The sequence below is a fragment of the Equus asinus genome, chromosome 26, assembly GCF_041296235.1.
Source record: "Equus asinus isolate D_3611 breed Donkey chromosome 26, EquAss-T2T_v2, whole genome shotgun sequence".
NCBI classification, from domain to species: Eukaryota; Metazoa; Chordata; class Mammalia; order Perissodactyla; family Equidae; genus Equus; species Equus asinus.
Window position 1 is genome coordinate 42,118,818 of NC_091815.1, and position 18,555 is coordinate 42,137,372.

At 44.1% G+C, this 18,555-nt stretch overlaps 1 protein-coding gene across 1 annotated transcript; it reads right to left on the reverse strand.

The window, feature by feature from the left end:
• Positions 1–3,065: 3,065 nt before the first annotated feature.
• C26H19orf18 (chromosome 26 C19orf18 homolog) lies at positions 3,066–15,750 on the reverse strand. Its single transcript, XM_070498778.1, has 6 exons — positions 13,204–15,750; positions 12,989–13,034; positions 9,511–9,609; positions 8,715–8,817; positions 5,563–5,729; positions 3,066–4,348 (listed from the first exon to the last, which is right to left on the reverse strand). Exons 1-6 carry the CDS (start codon positions 13,297–13,299, stop codon positions 4,194–4,196), a joined length of 666 nt encoding a protein of 221 aa, XP_070354879.1. The 5' UTR covers positions 13,300–15,750; the 3' UTR covers positions 3,066–4,193.
• Between the last annotated feature and the right edge of the window lie 2,805 nt (positions 15,751–18,555).

Sequence of the window (18,555 nt, forward strand, 5' to 3'; positions counted from 1 at the left end):
CATCAGTAAACGGCAACCTAGGAAACTGCAGGTCCATGTTTCCCCTAAAAACACGGGGTGAACAACATGCTGATCAGGGCAGCTTTGTGAGCACTGTAGAAACCAGTGAAGGATCTGCAGAAACCAAGCAAACACCTTGGCCGAAAAAAAACCCACCATTGAAATGATAAGAAATTTGGGAGCATTTTTGCTGGCCCTGGCCCTATGCCCTCCTTCCTGGGAGTCACAGCACAGTGGGGAGGAAGCTGCCCCACTCTCAGGTCTACCGCAGAGAAGGAACATGACTGCATGTTCTGCCTTGTCTGAAGGCTGAGCCCGGGCCGCGTGTCCGCACGGCCTGCCTCTGCGCTGATGGGAACAGCAGTGAGAGTTTGCAATCCAGATTGGAGGCCTGTAAGGGCACTGGCCGATTCCAAATCTTGGGAGACGGGCACGGAGACTGCACTCCTGCAGGTCCCTGAGGACAAAAAGATTATGGCAGGGAAATAAAGCAGGGGTGAGACTATTAGAGAAATTAAGACGTTTAAATGCAGCCATGTATGCTGCAGAAATGGGGAACACACATACACAGAAGCCAGGGAAGATGCACACCCAGGAAAGATCTGAGGCGGCCTTAAGCCTTCACACGGGGTTCATTAGCGAAGGTCTTTCCCTGTATGGAGCCAGTCCCTAAAGCCCGGGAGAGGTGGCGCTCCAGTTTGCTGAGACGCAGTCTTATATATGTTAGTAGCAATTAAGGGAGTAACTATCCTCTCCCCTTTGCCTCATCACACGAGTCACCCCGTCATATTTGCAGGCCCACAGTGGAGGGGAGGGAATTACACAGCTTGTGTACTCTGCGCGGTGGGAATCTTGGGGCCGCCTTCGGATTCTGCCTCCACAGGCGCTTTTTTTTTTTTTTTGGTTGTGGGGGGAAGATTAGCGCTGAGCCAACTACTGCCAGTCCTCCTCTTTTTGCTGAGGAAGGCTGGCCCTGAGCTAACATCCAGGCCCATCTTCCTCTACTTTATACATGGGACGCCTACCACAGCATGGCTTGCCACGCGGTGCCATGTCCACACCGGGATCCGGGCCAGAGAACCCGGGCCACCAAACGTGCGCACTTAACCGCTGCACCACCAGGACAGGCACTGTTGCTAAGAGACACCCGCCCCAGAAGATTCATGCTCTTCCCTTCCTCGTGTACTTGATAAGTGATTAAAAGCTGTCGAGCCTCTCCATGCTGGCATCCATGTACAGTGTGTAGTGCATTGCCAGCAAAACCGACTCTGGAGCACATCCCATGCTGGCTACACTGGCTGCAGGGCCTGGTCGCAGACCCGCATGGATTCCAGAGGCCAGGGGCGTGCTGGAGCCTGGCCTCGCCACTTTCTGGGCCCTCGCCTGATTTGGAGCCCTGGGATATAATCATTCCGAGAATTATCAACGGTGGAAAGGACTGAGCCCCTGCTTCCTCCGGTATCACCCAGCTCCCGGGAAGGTTTTGAACTGTGGGGCATAACCACGTGGCCCTGGCAGAGGTTTTCTTAGAGTTGGCATCTCCTCCTTCAGACACATTATACCCACTACAGGTAATCCAGAAGTCATAAGACTTGTTGAGAAATATTCAAACTTGCTTTGCCATGTTGTCTGTCATATGAACAAGCTGCTGGCATGTGGTAGCTACTCAACAAATATTTGCTGAAAAGCAAAGTGTTTTTAAAAGCAGTTTCTATGGAATGAGTGTTTGTGTCTGTCACCCTCCAAACTCACTGGTTGAAGCCTAATTCCACGTGTGGTGGTGTTTGGAGGTGGGGCCTTTGGGAGATAATCAGGTCGTGAGGGTGGAGCCCTTGTGAATGGGATTAGTGCCCTTAAAAGAAGAGACAGGAGCCAGCTTGCTTCTTCTCTCCCTCTCCCTCTGCCATGTGAGGAGACCAGGAACAGGGCCTGCACCAGAACCTAACCAGGCCAGCACCCTGATCTCAGACTTCTAGCCTCCAGAACCATGAGAAATAAACGTTTGCTGTTTAAGCCACCCAGTCAACAGTAGTCTTCACGGCAGCCCGAGCAGACTAAAACAGGAATCTTGCATGTTGGTGTGTCCTGAGTTAGGATTTTATCTCAGAGGGCTGCGTGTGTCTCTTGCCTAAGGGTATGAGGCTGCAGTGAGGAACACCGGGGGCCCATCCAGGCTCTGGGAGCTGTGAGCCAGTGCATTTTGCCACCGTTCCTTTGCCCTGCTGTCAGCTGGGCCGCCCATCCCACATGTAACTCCTTCCTGGCAGCACTACTAGGCAGGTGCCCACCACTGGCTGAAAGAGTCTTTGGTCTGTCCCAGTTTCTAATAAATAGTCCATTATTCCTTTGTCACATTCTCTCTTGCAATTTTCTTCATTTAGGAAAGATGGAAACTGAAAAGAAGAGTCAAGAGACCTGGGTCTGGCTTCAGCTCACCATCGAATTAGACTAAATCTTTTTTTTAACAGCTTGATTGAGAATTTGATTCACACGCCACAGAATTCACTCTTTTACAGTGTATGATCCCATGGTTTTTAGCACATCCACAAGGTTGTACAACCATCACCACTGTCTAATCTAATTTTTTAACATTTTCATCAGCCCAAAAGAAAGCCCATAGCCATCAGCAGGCCTTCCCTTTGCTCCCCTCCCCCAGCTCCTGGAGCCACTAATCTACTTTCTGTCTCTGTGGATTTGCCTTTTCTGGGAAATTCATATAAATGGAATCATACAGCGTGTGGCCTTTTGTGTCTAACTTCTTCCACTTATGATGATGTTTTCAAGGGTCATCCATGTGAAAGCATGTGTCAGTACTTCTATCTTTTTCATTGCTGAGTAATATTCCATCACGTGGATGGACCACAGTTTATCCATTCACCAGTTGATGGACATTTGTGTTGTTTCCACCTTTTTGCTCTTATGAATAGTGCTGCTCGGAACACTTGTGTGCAAGTTTTCTGTGTGCATGTGTTCTCAATTCTCTTGGATATATACCTAGGAGTGGAATTGCTGGGTCATGTAGTGACTCTATGTTTAACTTTTTGAGGAACCATCAGACCATTTTCCAAAGCAACCGCACCATTTAGACTAAATTTTGCCTCTTTTGTGTTCCCACAGCTTTTGGCAGCTCCCAGCTTATGGCACTCGATATGTCTGGCTATGTTTTATAGCTCCTTCCCGGCAGACTTATTTCACTCCCCAGGTCCCAGCTCTTAAAAACAGGAAGACTGTATCTTAATCTGGCGTCATATTTATTTTGATATTCTCAGTCTCCTCATGCGTAAAATGGAGACAGCTACTGGAATTGATCAACACATGAACGAAACTGGGACCCCTCTCCCTGGTCTAACAGGCAAATCTAAAAGCAAGCTGCATAGGCTTAAAGTCAGTTCAGTAAGATCCATGCTGTGCTGTGAAGCAGCCGTGCAGACCTCATAAGCCTGGGTCTAATGACCTTGCAGCCCCTCATCTCATGACTCAAGATGCCAGCAGGATGAGTCAGAAAGGAGAGAACATCCTTCTCACATTTCCCAGCTGCATTTCTTAGAGGTTGAAGGAAAGAGTGACGACCTTGCTCCTTGCCTCCCTCCACACCAACGCCGACATTACAAGCTTGGTTTGATGTGTAAACAAACAGCTCTTGCTCTCCTTGAAGTGGATGACTGCTAGATGTGTAAGCCCTTTCCTGCACGTCACTGCTTTGTTAAAAAGTATGTCAACTGCATCAGACCTGTAGACCTCAGAGCAGATCCTCAACACTCTCTTGGACTGTTTCTAGGATTCAAATTCCTCACTTTGATTATCAAATAAATTCCTTTAATTAACCCATGCTTAGATTCTTTATTTCAGTCAACAGATAGTATCACTGAGAAAGTTTTGTTTAATGAAAGCGGTTTCCCAGGACCGTCAGGGAGACTGCCCAGAGAGAGTGCTTGAGTTTCTGATTAGGAGCAAGAAAAGAAAATCCAGACAATTTCTTTTTCACACTTAGGAAGTTGGATTTTTCTCTTTTCCGATTAAATAATAATAATTATTCATGAACTACGAGAGCTAAGAAGCAGGAATTGCTCTAGCACATGCATTTCTTTTCTGTCATACACTTCTAGTTTCTTTCTCACGCTCAGGGAGGCCTCTGCAGACGGAGTAGGTGGCGCGCACGGTCGCCCTGGGCCGGTGGCCCTGCAGTCCTTGTCTCACTGGCCAGCTGACCCCGCGCCCGGCTGGTGGGCACCCTCAGTCCCCATCTCTGCAGCAGACACAGCATGCTCTATTTTCATTTGCTCGACAAAATTGTGCTCCTTCTTCAAGCTCTTCTTTTCGAGTTGTTGTCTTCTTTTCGATCTAATAACTAAAATGTAGACGTAATGTTACGGAGATACTAACAAAGGAGGAACAGAAATGGAGACAAAAGAGGTGAGGGAAAATGTGTGGAAAAATAAAGTTACAAACAGGTGAATTTTCAAGATAGAATGAACATTATTTGCCTGATAAGGATGGTGAAAATTGGATTTTAAAATTATTTTCCCACTTTCTGTATTCAAGCTTTATAAATGCCCTGCCCCCCCCCACCCAAGAAAAAGAGTGCAGAAAAGTTATAATTTGATGTAATGAAAAGACACTGAAAACATATTTTCTAAGGGTGGGACAAGGGCCATCTGCCTCATAAGCATCAGTGATCTCTTCTCGTCTCAGCCTTTCAGCCTCTTCCTGCCTGCATGTCTGGGGCTGTCGGAGAGGCAACTCTGCAGGCGCGGTTCGTCCCACTGAACCAGACACTGCCCTCTCTTCATAGTTTTGCTGTAGAATTTTTTTAATGTCCGAGAATCTCAGGGTTTCTACACAATTAGGATTTGCCCCCTCCCCAAAAGGATTTGCAGGCTGGGTGGGCCTCTCTCATACAGCGGTCTTGGACCTGAGGGTAGTGACCTCTGTTTTGTGGGCCCGGCTCCCATTTCCACAGCAGATTGAGGCAGACTGTGCAGGAGGGACACCTGCCTGCCTGTGTTCTGAACTCAGGAATAACACCACATGAAAAAGTATGTTTAAGGGAAGTGTTTTCTCCAGGAAAAGTTTAGTTTTCTTTTTTCTGAGGAAGATTAGCTCTGAGCTAACTGCTGCCAATCCTCCTCTTTTTGCTGAGGAAGACTGAGCTAACATCCATGCCCACCTTCCTCTACTTTATATGTGGGACGCCTACCACAGCATGGTGTGCCAAGCAATGCCATGTCCACACCTGGGATCTGAACCGGCGAACCCCAGGCCGCCAAAGCAGAACATGCGCACTTAACCGCTGTGCCACCAGGCCAGCCCCAAAAGTTTAGTTTTCTGAACTCTGTTTTCAATCCTTTGGAATTGCCCTGCAAAAGGAACCAAAGAGCTGTTTGCTCCTCTGTATAATTTGATGAGAACGGTTCATTTCTGACGTGTGGCTGTAAATATTCATCTTTCTTACCTCAAACTCCATTAACTCCCACTTAGCTTTGCTTTTGAAAACCAAACCATCATTGCCAGCTCAGCTGTGACTTTGGGTTTGACAAGATCAACTGGTCGACGATCCTCTACCTGAATGAATGAACTTTTCCAGCTCCTTCTCATTCTCTGGAAGTAGGTAAGTGGACTCGTCCTGGCCCTCATCCTCGGAGACTTCCTCTTCCTCTCCTAATAATGGTATCCTGACATTTTTATAAAGCAACGCAAGTTGTTGTCTTTCCTCAGCCTGTACAAGTCGACTGGAGAATAATATAGATGGATTTAGGGGCACGATTTTCACGAAAAATCATCATGTCTTAATCATGTGACTTTTTGACTGAAAAGGAGTCACAAGTACATAGCGGTAGGTGGGGGAGGGAGGCAGAAATAGACAGCTAAACCAAGTGATCATAGATCTCAAATTTGTGTGATGGGCAGAAAAGGAGTAACTGGTAATGCCGAGCACGGATCAGAACCAGGACCAGGGGGAGGTAACTGAGGTGCTCACGTTGGGTGCAAAACTCCATAGTCAAGATAAATAATATCTAATGCAATATCTTACAAAAGAAAAAGGCCAAGAAATCCATGATGAACAAAATATTGACATTTTAAATAAAGAGAGTATAGCCACTACTGATTTTTCCTTTTGCTCAGTCTCCAGTATGGCTTGGCCCAGCACTGTTACTGATCCTGTACTTAGAATGTTGACATTTTGTTCATTGTGGACTTGGGGGACATTAATTTAGATTTTTTAAAAATATGGCATTAATTGAGGCTGGCTCCATGGCCGAGTGGTTAAGGTTCTGCACATTCCCCTTTGGTGGCCTGTGTTGGGATCCCTGGCATGGACCTACTACACTTATCAGCCATGCTGTGGAGGCATCCCACATACAAAATAGAGGAGGACTGGCACGGATTAGCTTAGGGCTAATCTTCCCCAAGCAAAAAAAAGAGGAAGATTGGCAATGGATGTTAGCTCAACACTAATCTTCCTCACCAAAAAAAAAAAAGGCATTAAATATTATTTATCTTGATTACTGAGTTTTGGGCACCCCTTTAACTTTGCACCTGAGGCAACTCTGGAAGTGCATCATCAAACGGCAATTCTATTTGATGTGGAAACAGATAATAGAGTGGTTTACTTTTTCCTAACATACTTACCTTCCTAATTCTGTTTGATTCATGTAATAAAAAATAATTTTAGGATTAGCTTATTTGTGTTCTAAGGTGCTGTGATGGAGGAAAGTGTGTAGGAGGAGCATTCCAAATGCACACTGCACAGCAGGAAGAACTGCTCTGACCGTCAGCATTGCTAAAGATAATCAAGAAGTTCAGACAGGACCAGGATTTGGGTGAGGAGAGTGAGGTGCTTACCTCAGGTGCAAAACTTAAGGGCGTGCCAAAAAACTCAGTAATGATGATAAATATTTTAACTAAATATTTAAAAAAATTGAAACGAATGGAAAAAATCCATGATAACCAAATATCAAAATTTTAAATAAAGACAGGATCCAACAGGGCTGTGATGAATCATATGGGAGCCTGAGTCAGGAGAAAAATGTGTCTCTATACATGTCTTTTTATGTATTTTTAGGACTTTTTTTTTCTTGAGGAAGATTAGCCCTGAGCTAACATCTGCTGCCTATCCTCCTCTTTTTGCTGAGGAAGACTAGCCCTGAGCTAACATCTGTGCCCATCTTCCTCTACTTTATATGTGGGACACCTACCACAGCGTGCCAAGCGGTGCCATGTCCACAACCGGGATCCCGAGCCAACGAACCCTGGGCCGCAGAAGCGGAACGTGCGAACTTAACCGCTGCGCCACCAGGCCGGCCCATCTTTATGTATTTTTAAATGGTTATTCTTTTCCAAAACAGTAAAGAAGTTGAGAATATACTAAAAAATTGAAAAGTGGTGTATCAAAACTCACAACATGATGTAAAGTTTAAATATTTTGTCTATACGAGAAACAGGATTTATTTTACTTTCCTGGTTTAAATGAAAGCAAACTCACCAATAGTATTTTCAAAATCTACTTCTGGAAAAAATTAACCGTGAAAAATTACATAAAAACATGCTCTTTGGGGCATGTGTTTTTCCTTTTGCCTTAGGCTCTAGAATAGCCCGGTGCACCCTTGAGGTCACACAAATGTAAAACCTGCGAGAGTTGACGTTAGCTCAGCCACTCGACTGGGCACTGACATTCCAGGAGGGTGCGTTTTAGTGAGTTATCTTAGGAAACTTTATGTCTGTTAACATCTTTGTCTACATTAATGAAATAAACTGAAATTGCAGTTACGTAAATTGAGTCAAAGGAGATGTCCACATTAGATAGCCCAGAACCCAACATGCAGGTTACACTCTCTCATTAGCAAAATTTCTTCAGTTTTACCACTAATCTCATTTTGCCTCCATCTGACATACTCCGAGATGGTCCTAAAAGGGCTACCTTAAAAAATTTCCTACAGATGGCCATATATTCCTTGTGTTCACACTTGATTCTAATAAAGCCGATAATTCAGTATGTCCTTGAGCTGGCTCTGATGGGAAACGCTGGGACCCCGGGATGAGTCCTGGAGGAGGAAGCAGTGTGTGGGTTCTGGTCGGGGTAGTGTGATGCCGCAGTGCAGCTCATTTGTGTCTAACACTAATTTCAAAATGATCACACCTGGAAGGAGCTTGACCACAAGCCTCACGTGCACAAACAAGATGAAGCACCTCCCCAGCGCTCCTGTCGCCCCGGACTGCTTTGAGAACAACAAGTTTCTAGTGAAAAAGAGAGTGGGCACTCTTTTCTGCTTTGCACTGTTAGGATTCCGTCTAAAGTATCAAGTTCGCTTTGGAACACCACATTTTGGGAGGATGCCAGCATCTCAGACGTGGCTCGCCAAACATTTTTGACCATGATCCATGGTAAGAAATACATTTTACCTTACAACTGTGTGTCTGTCTGTCTGTCTGAAAAGTTTAAAAATCAGCATTTACTTTAATACATGTAATGCTTCCTAATATTTTCTGTTCTAAATTGTATTGTATTGTTTCTTTTTTTTTTCATTTATATCATGACCCAACATGAGTTCAGTCCACATTCTGAAAAACACTAGTCTAGAAATTTACAGTGACTATAATAATTTAGTGATTATAAGAATTCTCATCATCATAATCATTGTCATCAGGAAACAGTGACCTAGTTGATTGGCGATGCCTCACTTCAGGGCAGTAGATGTTACTTAGCATATACTTACTACACCACATAGAAGACAACGACCCCGCAGATCAGGGCGATGCTGAGGGCAACCCCGGCGATCACAATGACCTGGACAAGAGCAGGTCTATGCGGAATCAGTGCTAAAAACAGAAAGAAAAGAAGTTTCTCATAAAACTTCGTTTTAGCTGTGTATCACTTAATATAGCGTTTGTCATATTGTTATTCCAAAGGGGAATGGGAGACAAAATCAGAAATACCATAAAAAAATAGCATTCTTTTTTTTCAGGATTGGCACCTGAGCTAACATCTGTTGCCAATCTTTTTTTTTCTTCTTCTCCCCAAAGCCCCCAGTACACAGTTGTATATTCTAGCTGTGAGTGCCTCTGGCTGTGTTATGTGGGACGCCGCCTCAGCGTGTCCTGATAAGCAGTGCCATGTCCGCACCCAGGATCCGAACCAGTGAAACCCTGGGCCACGGAAGCGGAGCGCATGAACTTAACCACTAGGCCGTGGGGCCAACCCCCAAAATAGCATTCTTAATTTGAAAAAAATACAGGGGCTAGATTGCACAGCCTGTGCGAACAAATACAATTTGAATTCCCACATGATCCCTGACTCCGTTTTGTTCATCTGCCTCCTGTCCTTGCCAAAGCCCCGTCTTTTACTCTGTAGAGATACGGGATCCCTGAGTCAGTATAGCAGCACCTGCCACATGTGTCGCTGAAAGGAGACTGGCCTTAGTTTTACGACTCAGGTGTTGCCCTGCTGTCTCAGGTGTGTGGTGCTGCAACACAAGGAGATTTCCGGGCAAGTTAGGAGGCAAGTCCACGAACCTGCATTCCGGGTGTCCGTATTTGGGGCTATCGAGTGCGCTATAAAACCATGGTTGTTCTTTGTAGGCTCAGGTGTATCACTCTTCCCATCATCTGAAACTTAAAAAAAATAATAACCAGAGAGTTGTTTGTACAAATGGAACAAAAGAGCAATTGGCAAAGTACGTACATTGCTCAGCCACTTGTAAAGTCTGACAAATTGAGGTGACTACTCCTCGTCCCACACTTGGCCATCCCCCACTTTCTGTCCCTTCACTGGTACAGGATGAGGAGCAGAAAAGGGCCCTGAGGTTCACATCTCAAAGGAAAGTCAGCTGGACATGAGAAAATGAACCTGGACGTGAAAACGCTAGCAGTGTAAGGTGCTTAATCGTAGACTTCAGGTGTGGGGTATACATGTTCACTCTACAGTTTCAACTTTTCTGTCTGTTTTCAGATTTTCGTGGTGAAATATTTGGGAGGGGGGAAGAACATGGCTTACAGATGACTTCACTACAACGAGTACTGAAAACTGGCCTTTGGATTTGGTAATGGGATGGTCACGGGAGACCTAGACGGGGGCAGGACTAGCACCGTGGCGGGGATGCTAGCTCGACTGGAGCAGGTTCAAGAGAGAATGGGAGGAAAGGAATTGGAGTTTTGGAAACTCTTTTGAGGAGCTTTGCTGTAAAGCAGGGAAGAGAAATGGGGGCTGTGAGGGGGCCGAGGGATCAAGAGATGGGTTCGCCTTTAAGATGGGAAAATTGAAGGCATGTTAGTATGAGAATGGGGATGACATTTTAAATTGTGATGCTATGGGAAAGGGAGAGAGAATTGCCAGGAGTGTCCTTGATCATCTGGCTTCAGAGGATGGAGGCTGGTGCACAGGTGAGGGGTCATCCTTGGCCTGGACAGTGGGAAAGACAGAGAAGGAGGGTGCAGTTGCAGGCAGATGGGGGGTGCAGACACTCTCTTTTAACTGCTTGTATTTTATCACTGATGGAGGAAACAAGGTCATCCCCTGAGAACAAGGCTGGGGTAGATATGTTAGGGGTATTTGCGGAGTGAGAAAAATAGAGAGAAAGTCATCAAGTGTAATGGGAAATTACGTGGACTAGGGAAATGGAAAAGCATATTTTTAATAAAATTTTCTAGAAATAGAATTGCTGGGTATATTGACTATGTTTTCTGTATTCTTGATGCTTTGGCATATGGGGCCTTGATCCTGCAGAGACTCCCCCTCCCAGGGCTATTTCCTAGAGAGACTCCCCAGTGAGCAGGCCTTTGATATACAAGTCAACCAATCCAGAGCCCACCCCCAACCACCTCCTTTATCAAACTCACACACGAAGCCAGTCTCCCTTCTGCCCTAACTCACCCCAGGGCCACGTACCCAACAGCTAGGAACTACTTCTATAGCCCAGAACCTGCCAAAATTATTCAAACTCTCCAACATTAAGCTTACTCCATGTGCCTATCCCACCTCGCCCATTCCTTCCCATGAAAACACCAAAAAGGCTCTGTGCCATGCTCTCCCCTCTCCTCCTCCTGCCTTCTGGCAACTCTGGTCCTTCCCCACGTGGCCCTGCATGGTGTGCCATGCCTCTCATCTCTGGGAATCTGTGAGTATTAACATCTTCCTTCGTGACAGTCATTTCCATGTCTGTGTGTCTTACCACATGTGATTAAAACAAATCCCGAGTATATTTCAGTACTCTGGGTTAAAAAGCAAGTGCATTCTTTTTATAAGAATTGCCAGTTGCCCTCTATAGAAGCTCACTCATTCCTAGACTACAAACAAGATATGAGATTATATTTCCCTACTCCTTTGCCAATAGAGTTTGTTATGAAACGTTTTGCCCACTTTCAACATGGTGGCTGAAAACTGGAATTATGGTGTGTTTTCAATGTGTATTTTCCCTTATTATGAGTTAGGCATCTTTCCATATAACCAAGAGCTAAGGGTGACAGGGGAAAATTGGAGTCTTCCAGTGACCTGACCAGACAAATAATTCTGTCCTCTATCTCCATATCAGAACGTACACTTGGGACCCAAAGCTCAGGTGTGGCAGATGTCTCAGCGAACTGCTGGTGAATGCTCACAAAACAAGCTACTGTCAAAGCAAGGACCAGAGGCAGGCCTTCTGATGCCTTGGCCGGAATTCAGCCTCTGGGCTTTGGTGGTGGTGGGGTGAACGGACAGGTGAAATAGCCATAGCTGAGCTTTAGGAAGATTGATAATGTGTTTGGGATGGATGGATGTATTGGTCATGTTTTTTCAATTTTCTGTATTTCCTGATGCTTTGACATCTGTGCTATTTTTCAGTCTGCCCCAAGTGGCATCATTACTAACCCAGCCACCCAGGGGAGGCACCATTTTCTAATTTTCACACAGGGGCTGTATAGGTCTTGACTGCCATGGGGGGTGCCTTCTGGAGCCACACACCACAACAGCCTTGGGAATTCTTGTGGATCCCACTCACCCTCCCATTTCCCTCAACGTACCACTATGCCTCAGGAGTTGCGTGGACATAGCGGGTGTCAGAGCTAGAAGGTCATTGAAGGGGCTCAGAGAGAAGAGACAGGTTTAAGATAGATTTAGGAAAATAAGGAAATAACTGGGAGAAGGGGGCCTAACACATAGTTTCCAAATAGCTAAGATGGTAGATGTTGTTAATAAATTTAGTCCAATGCCTAGCAGAAATTTGTGGCTTAATTTGTGAAATTATGTGGTATTCTGTTTGCATCTAGTGTCTCCTTTCACGAATATGGACTGTCAAGAACATAGCACATTTGTTTTCTGGTCTGCTTTGCAGTCATGCAAGTTGGGAGACCTCCTCCCAGGTTGAGGACCGGGAGAGACAGAGCAGAGCCGAAGGGGGCTGTGTTCTCATCGGGTCAGACAGCCTGTGCCAGGGAGGGCCCAACAGCGTATCTTCTCCTCCAGCACAATTTAGATGCTATCATATCACGCAGACAGCATTTCTCTTGTACAGAATTGAGATTGTTTATAAACACAACATATCTCCACAAAGAGGTGCTGCCTGACTTGATAGATTGTCAGGGTCAGTTCCTGTGTTTTGAGATAAACAGAGTTCCCTGTAAGACTCAAAATGCAAAGCATGGAAGACAAATGATTGTAAAGAATGTTTTATACTTGGAAAGCATCTGTGTCTGGATGTATGCTCTGCTGCCAAAACATGTTCACCAAATTACAGTTAAAGTCACACAGACACATTCGTGTGATCTGGATGGGGTCAAACTTTTTGTGTGTGCTGATTGAAGTGAAATGAAAGAGAAGAGATCTTCCTAAAGAGAAAGCACAGCCTACAGAGAGGGAAGAACATAGTATTTAATTTCCAAGCAATGTCTATCTAATTATATTATTTTATGGATCATGCTACTAACAAACACACCAGAAAAGACACATTCCTGTAGTGTGTAAGAGGACCCCAGGCTACAGTTCTCATTTCACTGCATGAGTAATACAATGACTTACCTCTGGGTCTTGAGGAAGCCCCTTGAATCGGAGATAATTGAGTTTCCTTAGAGGACCATGTGGGCTGTTTGGTGACACTTGTGCGTGTTTGTGACTGTTTATAGCCTTAAAAAGAAAACTTGTAGCAGTGAAATGTAATTTACCCCTTTTTACTTCCCCTGAAATGAGAAAAAACAAAGATTGAAGCTATGCATTGAGCCTGTTGTTTATCCAACTGGTTTCAACTCACCTGCATAAGGCAAGCATAAATGAAATGGGCATTCCGTTAAAAACAAAACTAAAAAGATGAAAGAACTTTGAACCTTGTCCATCACTCAAAAATTGTTAGTCTTTTATCACATGGGTGAAAGGATATATTTAGCTGTAGTCCAGCATCTGCCCTATGTTTATCTGTGGAACTAAGAAGCTCTGCCTGCTTCAGAATGTGTGGGTTCTGACTTGGAGCCACCAGTGTGAGGTCAGCTCATGTCACCACATGGGATTCCTTCCCGGAACCAAGTCAGCCAATGGAGAGAGGCACAGGTGAGACTAAATTTGTGGGTACAGATACAAATAATATCAGGTCCCTGCCCTCAGGGAGTGTACAGATTAGTGAGGAGGCAGAAAGAAATCAGTTCTAATTCTACGTGACACATCCTAAGAAGCAAACAGAGAAGGCAGCAGGACTCCTGAGTCAAAATGCCTGGAGGCTCAGCCTAGTCTCTGGCTTCCTAGATGGTTGAGCTTGATCAAGTTACTTAATCCCTCTGAGCTTCAGTTTCCTCATCTGTAAAACAGGAGGAAGAAATAGCACCTACCACACAGGGTTATAGCAATGGCTGAAGAATGTAATCCATGCAAAGCTCAAAAGCAGAGTTGGCCCGGAATGTTAGTTCCTGCTGTAATACTAGAGAGTGTCAATATTTTCAGAAAAGCAATTCAGTACACCTCCAGTCTCTGGAGTGCTGTTCAAAAAGCTAGACCCAAGTGGCTGTCTCCAGAAGTTTCTTTAAAGGAGATTAATTGAATCATCTCAGAATGAGGAAATGGGATTGAAAAGTAGATGGCATAGAAGTCAGTTGTCCCTTGTACCTGTCCTTTGTCCATCCAGCAGTTCTCTCAATACAGAGGCAGGTTTCGAGTCACCTCTACCAGTTATAGTAGGATAACAGACCAGAAGCTCTTTAGATGCTTAGAAAGCCCCTAGGATTAGGTATTGTTTCCACATGCACTGTATCCCAAAGGGCAGCTCTCCTTTCTGAATGTCTGGCACATGACAAGGCTGGGATCCTCCAGAAATACCCATGCAGTGGACTATAGCCAGTTTCTTGCTTTATTCTTACAACACCCCAATCCCCATTTTGGTCTTCCTCCCAAGTTGCTATGCCTGGGGATGATCCATGTAAGAAGTTGGCTGCCACTCTCTCTAAAACCTGCAATCTCACAACGCTTCCGATTAAACCCACCAGATGAGTTCATCTGCTGTGTCTCCTTGGACTTGGTTTTGGATTGTCAATCTCCTTTGGGCACTGCTGCCTTCAGACTTGACTTTGGACTGCAAAGCTCCCCACGGGCACTGTTCTCTTTGGAGTTAGTTTTGGGATATCAGCTTCCCAATGGTCACTCGTGACTGACCCACCATTTTCCTAGGTCTGTGAATGCTTGGCTCTTCCTAGACTGGGATCATGACTTTGTTCTTACATTCCATGCACCCAGCCCAGCTGGATGAATGGTACCAACCCATCAGAATTCCACTTTGGGATAATGATGCTAACAGATGTGTGTAGAGAGAGTATCTTTTAACCCTATTCCCTCATTTTATAATCTTGTTTGAGTTAGAAATAGGTTTTAGTAAACAGTTACATTGGAGTTAAAGTGATTAATATAGAATTTTTGATATATTAGGTAGCTCATTTCAGAAAATAGACTGTTGAGAATCTTCTAGTGGTTTCCCAACCCTGCTGTGAATCTGTGTTAGTTTTCTATTTCCGCGTGGCTGACCACCACAAACAGCAGTAAATAAATACACCCATTTATTATCTCACATTTTCTGCAGGTCAGAAGCCTATGCACATGGCCTGACCGATTTCCCTGCTCGGGGTATTGATTCTGTGCTGAAATCAAGGTCTTGGCAGAGACTGTGGTTTCATCGGAAGCTTGGAGTTCTCTTCCAGCTCATTCAGGTGATTTGCAGAATTCTAACTGCAAAATTGCAGAATTCTATAGCACTGAGGTCCCTGTTTTCTTTCCGGCTGTCAGCTGGGGATTGCTCTCAGCTACTAGAGGCTGTCCTCAGTTTCCATCTGTGAGGCCCCCTCCATAGGCCCAGTAATTTTTAAAGGCCAGCCTGATTAGGTTAGGCCCACCCAGGATGATCTCCCTTTTAATTAACTCAGGGTGACTGTTTGGGGACTTTAATTACATCACTTTGTCTTTTCATATAACATAATCACAGGAGTAAAATCCATCCTATTCAGCAGGTCCCACATATAAAAGAGGAGCGGAATTATATAGGGCATGTACCCAGAGGGGGGAAATCTTGAGGGCCATCTTAGAATTCTGCCTACCACAGCATCCAAAGCCTTTGAAGAACGTCCATAAGATACAAATTCACAGGCCCTAACCTAAAAGACCTAGCGGTTCAGTATCTCTGGGTTGAGTCCTGGGTATCTGTGTTGTTTTTGGGTTTTTTTATGTTTATCAATTTTTTTATTGAGGTTATGATATTTTACCACATTGTGAAATTTCAGTTGTACATTATTATTTGTCAGTCACCATATAGGTGCGCCCCTTCACCCTTTGTGTCCACTCCCAGCCCCCTTTCCCTCTGGGACCGCTTATCTGTTCTATGTGTCCCTGTGTTTGCTTATCTTCTTACATATGAGTGAAATCATATGGTGTTTATCTTTCTCTATCTGGCTTATTTCACTTAAGAAATACCCTCAAGGTCCATCGATGTTCTTGCAAATGGGACGATTTTGTCCTTTTTATGGCTGAGTAGTATTCCATTGTATATATCTGGGTATTTGTGTTTTTAAATAATTTCTCTAGACTCTTCTGAGATCTAGGAAGCTTTGGAAACTGATATGGTCTGTCCCCCTTGTGTGACTGATGAGGAAATTATTTTAAGAATCTTTCTCCTGACCTATGACTTCTCCCATTTCATCCTTGAAAGTACTGCCCCTACTCCTGAGGAACAGTTCCCTGCATAGTAATTGCCTTGTTCTAAGATAAATTATGCAATTTCCTCCCCTCCAGTCCCTCCAACTGGGCCACAACTCCCCCCCGTGAGCTCACCCGTCTCCGGAACCTGAGACCAATCTGGCCTCCACACAGGGAACCGGAAGGGCTTGCGTACCTACAACCAGTCCTCCTAGCCTTGCTACAATCCTGTTCTGCCCAGGAACCTAGTTATTTTGATGGAGCCTGTACCTTACTCCTTGTGCTAGAAACAGGATCTTTTGTCCCTGTTGCTGCTTTCACAAATTGCATTCTGCCTCCTTCCAAAAAGTTTCTTTAACTGGAGTCCTCCCTTTGAACCAACATTTTTGTGGCAGACTTAATCATCTACTCCATCCTTCCTAGACTTGCTTTCTTCCAAATTCCTTACCTGCCAGCTCTTTCAGCCCCCGAGGCCTGGCATCCATCTTCCTCATGCTGCTAAAACTGTCCTTACTTCTCCTTCTAGATCCCTACTCCAATGTCACACTTGGGGATAATTCTAATGAATGCCTGTATATGTTCAGTTGTTGTAAGACTAAAGAAGAATATTTTGCTGTTTAAATAGACCTGTTTAAACATCTGGGAAGCTCCAATAAACTGTTGCTGTTATTTGCTGAACCATGACTGGAGGGCACCTGCTTCTTGAACCAAGTCTGTTCTGGAGCCAAAGCAGGTGTGAGAAAAACCGTGAAAGGCTTTGAAATTGAGGGGGTGTCTGACTGGCTCACCCTCTCAGATGATCTTGGCTTTTGTTTGTCTGTCACTAGGCTCTTCTATACCTCCATGGAGACAAAAATTAATTTGAACATTGAGAATAATGTAAATACTGCCTGTCCATAGAAATGCAAATTGTGTCTGGCGGAACGCATTCATTTGATTATCACTCTGTGGATACTGACCAGTTGTGCCTCCATCTCTAAATTCATTTCAGCATCCCTCTGACAAGGACCCTCTCCATGACCAAACTTTAGTCAGGTTCCTCTTCTAGATTAGGCCTTGTTGTCCTTGGCCTGCCAAGCCCAGTTACAGCAAGAATCCCCCATCCTTCACACCTGACCAAACTCCTTTTAGTAATTTTCCATCCTCTCCCTCATCTTGACAAATCCCCAGCTGCCTCTGTTGGATTCACAGTTAAGTTCACTCTCTTTCCTCTCCTGCAACAATCTTGAATGAAGTCTTCCTTGTCATTTTAAATAAGCATCCAGTGCAATTTCTCCTTGAGAGCTCATCTCACTGTAAGTGTGTGGCACTCCAGTTTTTTTCTGAACTGACCATAATATCTTACTGATTCAGTTTCTGTGTTGTTTACACAATTCTGTGCTACAAGAATACATCGTAATACCTCCAGTCAGTTTTTATGTATCTAGAACATTTTAGTGACCAAAAAAACTAATAATCTCACAAAATGTAACACTGAGAGGGATTTTACTTAATTTATAGATATAGAATCTATAAATAAATATTAATTAGTTATACATATCACCAAATTAAGATAAGAATTCAGCTATGCACTTAGCGTTAATCTTAACACTTTCCACATTGGAAATTTTGTCGAACAATTTTGTGTTTGGAGTATTTTAGGGAAGTTCTAGACTCTTACTTCTTTATTAAAAATGAGCATCAAGGAGAAAAGACAAGAAGGACACCAATATATTAATGAAACAGTATAACACAGTTGCCACAGAAAATACAGGATGACCAGTTCAATTTAAATTTCAGATCAATAACAAATGATTTTTTTTAGTATTTTTTAGTGATGTTTGGGACATACTTATACCAAAAACAATTATTTGTTGCTTATCTGAAATTCAAATTGAACTAGCCATTCTGTATTTTTATTTGCTAAGTCTGGCAGTTATAAGGGTAAATAAAAATAAGACTAAATTTTCCCTGTTGCCCAAAGAGAAAGAGACCTTTTCCTGCTTCCGTTTTCTTAGAGCATTTCCTAAGAAAACTTGTGGTATTTGTAAATCCTTCCTCTGTCCTTTTGATATGTGTGCAAATCTTTTTAAAAAGCTGAATAAGCATCTTGTTAATGTCACAACCCAAGAATGTTTTTCTTAAGGTCCCAGTGCTATCTTCTTGAAATGTAAACCTCGAGGAAGCTGGCGCCCCCTCTTCCTCCCTGTCCCCACAGGAGTGAGCCTAGGCACCCAGAGCCAAGCTATAACTACTGCTTGTCAGGGAAGTTTTATTTTTCCTTCAGATAAACGCAACTAACTAACACAGATGGCCACTCCAATTAGCAGGATGAACTCTGACAGATATCTAACAAATAGTGCTGTCAAATCCTCTTTTACGTGGACAAGTTATCATTTATCTTGAGAACTAATGGATTGTATCTGCTTCTCTACATAAACTGATGA